General features: G+C 39.1%; 1 protein-coding gene across 2 annotated transcripts in view; it reads right to left on the bottom strand.

The window, feature by feature from the left end:
- Positions 1-410: 410 nt before the first annotated feature.
- Positions 411-10,000, bottom strand: part of pkdc (protein kinase-like domain containing) — a 10,067-nt gene continuing 477 nt past the window's right edge. Inside the window, exon 2 of one of the 2 annotated variants that reach the window (XM_058376847.1) lies at positions 411-5,851. In XM_058376847.1, the coding sequence (XP_058232830.1) occupies positions 4,787-5,851 (1,065 nt within the window). In that variant the 3' untranslated portion in view covers positions 411-4,786. The remainder of the gene's footprint in view (positions 5,852-10,000) is intronic. The other variant, XM_058376848.1, reaches the window with a different exon arrangement.

Raw genomic sequence — 10,000 nt, 5'->3', positions numbered from 1 at the left:
CTCCTTTGTGACGTAGCGTGAGGGTGTGCATATTAATGAGGGGGGAGGGGCATGGGAATAATCGCCGACTAAAAGCAGGAAATAACGCACAAGTGTAATAATTAAACTATTTTATATATTATTGTTGTTGTTGTTGTTAATAATAATATTTATATAATACTAACGATATTTTACCTATTTAAAGAGGAAGAAACAAAATGGATTGTTTAAAATATTTAAAGTATAAATATCCCAGGGAGTTTGTGTTTTTTGTAATTAATTAATTAATTATTTATGTATTTTTTTTTTCTCATATCTGATCAGTATTATACACAGCATCAGTATGGTTCCTGACCACAGAATTCCCATGAAAAGCCTGTGTGTGTGTGTGTGTGTGTGAGAGAGAGAGAGAGAGAGACAGAGACCAGCAGGAGGTTATTATGACAGTTTAATTTTTCCTTTTGAAGAGAAATATGATTCATGATCAATATTGTTCACAGATCATGTTATATTATTCACAGATTTATTTCACCATGTGAAGAGTCACAGGAATAAAGAGAAACATGGAGGAAAGCTTCACACACACACACACACACACACACACACACACACACACACACACACACCTGAACTCTGTTTTTGTGTTAGTTGCTGTAATGTTGTTGGTTTCACCTTTCTTTAATCAGATGGATGTGAAACTCAGAGGAAACCCTGCTGTAGGCTTCTACAGGGTTCTTCACACAACTTTTGAGGTTCTCTCAAAAAAATGTATTGTATGTTCTATAGAGTGTGTAGTGTGTTTGTCTGATATCCTTTAGCTTTAATGTAAACTTTAAATCTCCTTTATTTCTGATTTGTTTGATTGACGCAGGTGTGTTAGAGTTTAGTCTTAAACTCTACACCACACTGTTTACATCTTCATCATCATCATCATCTTTATCACTTTTTATCCATTTAATCTGCGGCTCAGTGCTTAACAGAAGATAACAAAATATAAACAAAACAAATAATAATAAATAAAAACAAATAACAGAATGTCAGAAAAAAGTAATAACAGGCTAAAGTGAGAATAAGAGTAATTAATATCATATTAAGGTCTTGTAGCTGTGACGTGACTGAGCTCAGGTCCAATATTGTGTGATGCTGAATCAAAAGTTTTCCACAATCCAAAGGTGTGTGTGTGTGTTATAGAGTAGATTTGTGTTTTTCCCATGCAGAACATTGGGTTAGAGGTGAGCTTAGACTCTTAACAGCTTTATTTCACACTGTGGGACATTTAATCCAGTTTCACTCTCACATTACACACACACACACTAGCGAGCTTTAACACGGAGCTCCTGCGGTGTCATGGTGAGGATGTGTGAACTGGTGAAGTTATTTTAATTGGGATTTGTTCTCAGGTGCTATGTCTTGGGGTGTTACTGAATAAACACCTTCCTCTTTAATAATCTAATAAATCTGTGTTCCTGAGGAACCTCACAGCTGTGGAGAGATAGAGCTCTGACTGGATATGAGTCCAGAGTCACCAGAGGATGTAAAGACAATCCCATCACATAGACCACACCCACTCCCATCATATAGACCACACCCACTCCCATCACATAGAAACAGACATCATCACCACGCTGATGTACAGAGAACCAGCTGCAGAACTCAATCCAGGGCAAGAAGAAGATCTCAGTGAGACGACATGAGGAAGATCAATGTGTCAGAAACATCAGCTGGACCTACAGCACCAATTTTCATCTGGAAAGGTTCATCAGTCACTCGCTTCCATAACCTATTTATCATTTAATAATGTGTTTATTATCTAGAGTTAACTTTCCCTAACAGACCAGTGTAGACCACACCCCTTACTCTGACTCCCAGCCAATCACAACACTCCATGTAAGAGCAGAGACTGATGAGATGTTGCTGGTTTGATGTAAGTGATGTGAGTCTGATGCTATTCTGATGCGAGTCTGATGAGAGGTTGATCCGAGTCTGATGCTATTCTGATGTGCGTCTGATGCTATTCTGATGTGAGTCTGATGCTATTCTGATGTGAGTCTGATGCTATTCTAATGCGAGTCTGATGCTATTCTGATGTGAGTCTGATGCTATTCTGATGTGAGTCTGATGCTATTCTGATGAGAGTCTGATGCTATTAGGATGTGAGTCTGATGCAAGTATGATACTATTCTGATGTGAGGCTGCTGCAAGTCTGATGCGAGTCTGATGCTATACTGATGTGAGTCTGATGCTATTCTGATGTGAGGCTGATGAGAGTCTGATGCTATTCTGATGTGAGTCTGATGCTATTCTGATGCGAGTCTGATGCTATTCTGATGAGAGTCTGATGCTATTCTGATGTGAGGCTGATGAGAGTCTGATGCTATTCTGATGTGAGTCTGATGCTATTCTGATGTGAGTCTGATGCAAGGTTGATCCGAGTCTGATGCTATTCTAATGTGAGTCTGATGCTATTCTGATGTGAGTCTGATGCTATTCTGATGTGAGTCTGATGCTATTCTAATGCGAGTCTGATGCTATTCTGATGTGAGGCTGATGTGAGTCTGATGCTATTCTGATGTGAGTCTGATGCTATTCTGATGAGAGTCTGATGCTATTCTGATGTGAGTCTGATGCTATTCTGATGAGAGTCTGATGCTATTCTGATGTGAGTCTGATGCTATTCTGATGAGAGTCTGATACTAATCTGATGTGAGTCTGATACTATTCTGATGTGAGTCTGATGCTATTCTGATGAGAGTCTGATGCTATTCTGATGAGAGTCTGATGCTATTCTGATGTGAGTCTGATGCTATTCTGATGAGAGTCTGATATTATTCTGATGTGAGGCTGATGCTATTCTGATGTGAGTCTGATGCTATTCTGATGAGAGTCTGATGCTATTCTGATGTGAGTCTGATGCTATTCTGATGAGAGTCTGATGCTATTCTGATGCGAGTCTGATGCTATTCTGATGCGAGTCTGATGATATTCTGATCTGAGGCTGATGTGAGTCTGATGCTATTCTGATGTGAGGCTGATGTGAGTCTGATGCTATTCTGATGCGAGTCTGATGCTATTCTGATGTGAGTCTGATGCTATTCTGATGAGAGTCTGATGCTATTCTGATCTGAGTCTGATGCTATTCTGATGCGAGTCTGATGCTATTCTGATGAGAGTCTGATACTAATCTGATGTGAGTCTGATACTATTCTGATGTGAGTCTGATGCTATTCTGATGTGAGGCTGATGTGAGTCTGATGCTATTCTAATGTGTCTGATGCTATTCTGATGAGAGTCTGATGCTATTCTGATGTGAGTCTGATGCTATTCTGATGAGAGTCTGATGCTATTCTGATGTGAGTCTGATGCTATTCTGATGTGAGTCTGATGCTATTCTGATGTGAGTCTGATACTATAATGGTGTGAGGCTGATGTGAGTCTGATGCTATTCTAATGTGAGTCTGATGCTATTCTGATGAGAGTCTGATGCTATTCTGATGAGAGTCTGATACTAATCTGATGTGAGTCTGATGCTAATCTGATGTGAGTCTGATGCTATTCTGATGAGAGTCTGATGCTATTCTGATGTGAGGCTGATGCTATTCTGATGAGAGTCTGATACTATTCTGATGCGAGTCTGATGCTATTCTGATGAGAGTCTGATGCTATTCTGATGAGAGTCTGATGCTATTCTGATGAGAGTCTGATGCTATTCTGATGAGAGTCTGATGCTATTCTGATCTGAGTCTGATGCTATTCTGATGAGAGTCTGATGCTATTCTGATGAGAGTCTGATGCTATTCTGATGAGAGTCTGATACTAATCTGATGTGAGTCTGATGCTAATCTGATGTGAGTCTGATGCTATTCTGATGAGAGTCTGATGCTATTCTGATGTGAGGCTGATGCTATTCTGATGAGAGTCTGATGCTATTCTGATGCGAGTCTGATGCTATTCTGATGTGAGTCTGATGCTATTCTGATGAGAGTCTGATGCTATTCTGATGCGAGTCTGATGCTATTCTGATGCGAGTCTGATGCTATTCTGATGTGAGGCTGATGCTATTCTGATGAGAGTCTGATACTATTCTGATGCGAGTCTGATGTTATTCTAATGTGAGTCTGATGCTATTCTGATGAGAGTCTGATGCTATTCTGATGAGAGTCTGATGCTATTCTAATGCGAGTCTGATGCTATTCTGATGAGAGTCTGATGCTATTCTGATGAGAGTCTGATGCTATTCTGATGAGAGTCTGATATTATTCTGATGTGAGGCTGATGCGAGTCTGATGCTATTCTGATGAGAGTCTGATGCTATTCTGATGTGAGTCTGATGCTATTCTGATGTAAGTCTGATGCGAGACTGATGCTATTCTGATGCGAGTCTGATGCTATTCTGATGCGAGTCTGATGCTATTAGGATGTGAGTCTGATGCAAGTCTGATATGAGGCTGATGTGAGACTGCTGCAAGTCTGATGCTATTCTGATGTGAGTCTGATGCTATTCTGATGTGAGGCTGATGCTATTCTGATGTGAGGCTGATGTAAGTCTGATGCTATTCTGATGTGAGTCTGATGCTATTCTGATGTGAGGCTGATGCTATTCTGATGTGAGGCTGATGCTATTCTGATTTGAGGATGATGTGAGTCTGATGCTATTCTGATTTGAGGATGATGTGAGTCTGATGCTATTCTTATGTGAGTCTGATGCATGTCTGATGTGAGTCTGATGCTATTCTTATGTGAGGCTGATGTGAGTCTGATGCTATTCTGATTCTATTCTGATGCGAGTCTGATGCTATTCTGATGCGAGTCAGTGCTTCGCTCTTCCTGAGCTCTCTGTCAGTGTCTTCAGCACTTCCTGTGTGAGCCGCTTGCTGTAGTGGTTAATCTTGTGGTGTCCAGGCATCCAGCCGAGAAGAAAGCGGTGAAAATCTGTCCAGGCGAAGGCGAACATGCGTCTCCACTCGTCCTCCAGCTCACAGAAGTTCTCCTTCTCCTTCTCCGGCACTGCGTCTCTCAGCTGGGAAAAATAATAGTCCAGATAATCAGGAGCTCTTTTCTCGCACTCGCGCTCATCCAGGCAACTGCCCAGAAAGTAGATGACGTCCTTCATGCCGCAGCCGCCGCCCACGTACTGGAAGTCCACAGCGGCCACGCGCGAGCCGTCTATGGAGAAGCAGAAGTTGGCCAGTTTGGCGTCTCCGTGTAAGATGGTCTTAAAGCGGCAGCCGTTCAGGACGGCGTCAATCTCCGAAGCGGCCGCTTTTAGCTTCCTGTCCGGCATGGCCTCCAGCTCATCCGGACGTGTCTCCAAGTGCCAGTATGTCCCCACGGGCCACAGGCCGCACGTGGGGACTCCGAGGAAAAGGCCGTGGAAGCTTGCCAGCCAGAGCAGACAGGCTTCGATCTCGACGTCCCTCACGCTCGTCCTCCGGTCAGGGAAACCGGCCGCGTCCAGATCCTCCAGCACAATCAGCTGCTCCTCGCCGAAGGACTGCACCGCAAGGCACGCTGGGATACGGCAGCGCTCGTTGGTGCTGTAGTTTTTGTACCAGTTCGTCTCCACCTGATAGGACCGAACCTTGCGGCGGTGAGAGACGTCCGAATCCCGGGACCCTTTAGGAAACATGACATGTTTGACGACGACCGAGGAGCGCTCACAGCCCTGCAGGTGGACCCGCACAATCTGACCATAACCACTCCACAGAGTCTGGATCTTATGACCGATATGTAGACGATTTGCTGACGTGGCCCGCAGGATCAGATCCTGATATTCCTGCTTCATCCTGACCAGAAACACGAGGATGCCTTTAATGTCAGTGAGGAAACGATGAGTTTTACTGCGAAATCTCTTCTGTAACACCTCAACATTAACCTGATCATAGAAACAAAAAATAAACAAAGTCGTGCATCTTAACAACAATTACACAAAAAACTCACAAAGCTGCAGAGAGCAAGTCATTCAGAATTCAGTATTCAGTGTTCAGTATTCAGTGTTTAATAATCAGTGTTCAGTATTCAGTAAGCAGTGTTCAGTGTTCAGTATTCAGTGTTCAGTAATCAGTGTTCAGTAATCACTGTTCAGTATTCAGTAATCAATATTTAGTCTTCAGTATTCGGTCTTCAGTATTCGGTCTTCAGTCTTCAGTAATCAGTCTTCAGTAATCAGTGTTCAGTATTCAGTAATCAGTGTTCAGTATTCAGTGTTCAGTAATCAGTGTTCAGTATTCAGTGTTCAGTAATCAGTGTTCAGTATTCAGTCATCAGTAATCATGGTTCAGTATTCAGTAATCAGAATTCAGTATTCAGTCTTCAGTAATCATGGTTCAGTATTCAGTAATCAGAATTCAGTATTCAGTCTTCAGTAATCAGTGTTCAGTAATCAGTATTCAGTAATCAGTATTCAGTGTTTAGGATTCAGTAATCAGTGTTCAGTATTCAGTGCTCAGTAATAAATGTTCAGTATTCAGTAATCAGGGTTCAGTATTCAGTCTTCAGTAATCAATGTTCAGTATTCAGTGTTCAGTACTCAGTAATCAGTGTTCAGTAATCAGTAATCAGTGTTCAGTATTCAGTGTTCATTGTTCAGTATTCAGTGTTCAGTACTCAGTAATCAGTGTTCAGTAATCAGTAATCAGTGTTCAGTATTCAGTGTTCATTGTTCAGTATTCAGTAATCAGTGTTCAGTATTCAGTGTTCATTGTTCAGTATTCAGTGTTCAGTATTCAGTAATCAGTGTTCAGTAATCACTGTTCAGTATTCAGTGCTCAGTAATAAATGTTCAGTATTCAGTAATCAGTGTTCAGTATTCAGTAATCAGTGTTCAGTAATCAGTGTTCAGTAATCAGTGTTCAGTATTCAGTAATCAGTGTTCAGTATTCAGTAATCAGTGTTCAGTATTCAGTAATCAGTGTTCAGTATTCGGTGTTCAGTAATCAATGTTCAGTATTCAATAATCAATGTTCAGTATTCAGTGTTCAGTAATCAGTATTTAGTGTTCAGATTCAGTGTTCAGTATTCAGTAATCAGTGGTCAGTATTCAGTAATCAGTGTTCAGTATTCAGAGTTCATTGTTCAGTTATCAGTGTTCAGTAATCATGGTTCAGTATTCAGTAATCAGTATTCTGTAATCAATGTTCAGCATTCTGTAATCAGTGTTCAGTAATCAATGTTCAGTAATCAGTGTTCAGTATTCAGTAATCATTGTTCAGCATTCTGTAATCAGTATTCAGTGTTCAGTAATCAGTGTTCAGTTTTCAGTAATCAGTGTTCAGTAATCAATGTTCAGTAATCAGTGTTCAGTATTCAGTAATCATTGTTCAGTAATCAGTAATCATTGTTCAGTAATCAGTGTTCAGTATTCAGTAATCAGTGTTCAGTATTCAGTCTTCAGTAATCAGTGTTCAGTAATCAATGTTCAGCATTCTGTAATCAGTATTCAGTGTTCAGTAATCAGTGTTCAGTATTCAGTAATCAGTGTTCAGTATTCAGTGTTCAGTAATCATGGTTCAGTATTCAGTAATCAGTCTTCAGTAATCAATGTTCAGTATTCAGTAATCAATGTTCAGCATTCTGTAATCAGTAATCAGTGTTCAGTAATCAATGTTCAGTAATCAGTGTTCAGTAATCAGTAATCAGTGTTCAGTAATCATGGTTCAGTATTCAGTAATCAGTCTTCAGTAATCAATGTTCAGTATTCAGTAATCAATGTTCAGCATTCTGTAATCAGTAATCAGTGTTCAGTAATCAATGTTCAGTATTCAGTAATCAGTGTTCAGTAATCAATGTTCAGTATTCAGTAATCAGTATTCAGTCTTCAGTAATCAGTGTTCAGTAATCAGTAATCATTGTTCAGTAATCAGTGTTCAGTATTCAGTAATCAGTGTTCAGTAATCATGGTTCAGTATTCAGTAATCAGTATTCAGTCTTCAGTAATCAGTGTTCAGTATTCAGTAATCAATGTTCAGCATTCTGTAATCAATGTTCAGCATTCTGTAATCAGTATTCAGTGTTCAGTAATCAGTGTTCAGTATTCAGTAATCAGTGTTCAGTAATCAATGTTCAGTAATCAGTGTTCAGTATTCAGTAATCATTGTTCAGTAATCAGTGTTCAGTAATCATTGTTCAGTAATCAGTGTTCAGTATTCAGTAATCAGTGTTCAGTAAACAGTGTTCAGTATTCAGTAATCAGTGTTCAGTAATCAGTGTTCAGTATTCAGTATTCAGTCTTCAGTAATCAGTCTTCAGTAATCAGTGTTCAGTAATCAATGTTCAGTAATCATTGTTCAGTAATCAGTGTTCAGTATTCAGTAATCAGTATTCAGTCTTCAGTAATCAGTGTTCAGTAATCAATGTTCAGCATTCTGTAATCAGTATTCAGTAATCAGTGTTCAGTAATCATTGTTCAGTAATCAGTGTTCAGTATTCAGTAATCAGTATTCAGTCTTCAGTAATCAGTGTTCAGTAATCAGTGTTCAGCATTCTGTAATCAGTATTCAGTGTTCAGTATTCAGCAATCAGTGTTCAGTATTCAGTGTTCAGTCTTCAGTAATCAGTGTTCAGTAATCAATGTTCAGTATTCAGTAATCAGTGTTCAGTATTCAGTAATCAATGTTCAGCATTCTTTAATCAGTATTCAGTGTTCAGTAATCAGTGTTCAGTATTCAGTAATCAGTGTTCAGTAATCATTGTTCAGTAATCAGTAATCATTGTTCAGTAATCAGTGTTCAGTATTCAGTAATCAGTGTTCAGTAATCATGGTTCAGTATTCAGTAATCAGTATTCAGTCTTCAGTAATCAGTGTTCAGTATTCAGTAATCAATGTTCAGTATTCAGTAATCAGTGTTCAGTAATCAGTGTTCAGTAATCAGTAATCAGTGTTCAGTAAACAGTGTTCAGTATTCAGTAATCAGTGTTCAGTAATCAGTGTTCAGTAATCAGTAATCAGTGTTCAGTAATCAGTGTTCAGTAATCAGTAATCAGTGTTCAGTAAACAGTGTTCAGTATTCAGTAATCAGTGTTCAGTAATCAGTGTTCAGTATTCAGTAATCAGTGTTCAGTATTCAGTAATCAATGTTCAGCATTCTGTAATCAATGTTCAGCATTCTGTAATCAGTATTCAGTGTTCAGTAATCATTGTTCAGTATTCAGTAATCAGTGTTCAGTAATCAGTGTTCAGTAATCAGTAATCAGTGTTCAGTAAACAGTGTTCAGTATTCAGTAATCAGTGTTCAGTAATCAGTGTTCAGTATTCAGTAATCAGTGTTCAGTATTCAGTAATCCGTATTCAGTCTTCAGTAATCAGTGTTCAGCATTCTGTAATCAGTGTTCAGTATTCAGTAATCAGTGTTCAGTATTCAGTAATCCGTATTCAGTCTTCAGTAATCAGTGTTCAGCATTCTGTAATCAGTATTCAGTAATCAGTGTTCAGTAATCAGTGTTCAGTATTCAGTGTTCAGTAATCATTGTTCAGTAATCATTGTTCAGTAATCAGTGTTCAGTATTCAGTAATCAGTGTTCAGTAAACAGTGTTCAGTATTCAGTAATCAGTGTTCAGTAATCAGTGTTCAGTATTCAGTAATCAGTGTTCAGTATTCAGTAATCCGTATTCAGTCTTCAGTAATCAGTGTTCAGTAATCAATGTTCAGCATTCTGTAATCAGTACTCAGTAATCAGTGTTCAGTAATCAGTGTTCAGTATTCAGTGTTCAGTAATCATTGTTCAGTAATCATTGTTCAGTAATCAGTGTTCAGTATTCAGTAATCAGTATTCAGTCTTCAGTATTCAGTGTTCAGTATTCAGTATTCAGTAATCAGTGTTCAGTATTCAGTAATCAGTCTTCAGTAATCAGTGTTCAGTCTTCAGTATTCAGTAATCAGTGTTCAGTCTTCAGTATTCAGTAATCAGTGTTCAGTCTTCAGTAATCAGTGTTCAGTATTCAGTAATCATGGTTCAGTATTCAGTAATCAGTAATCATGGTTCAGTATTCAGTAATCAGTCTTCAGTAATCAGTGTTCAGTCTTCA

Source organism: Hemibagrus wyckioides, linkage group LG23 (assembly GCF_019097595.1).
Source record: "Hemibagrus wyckioides isolate EC202008001 linkage group LG23, SWU_Hwy_1.0, whole genome shotgun sequence".
NCBI classification, from domain to species: Eukaryota; Metazoa; Chordata; class Actinopteri; order Siluriformes; family Bagridae; genus Hemibagrus; species Hemibagrus wyckioides.
The sequence above is the reverse complement of the archived record's forward strand: the minus strand, read 5'-3'. Positions and strand labels throughout refer to the sequence as shown.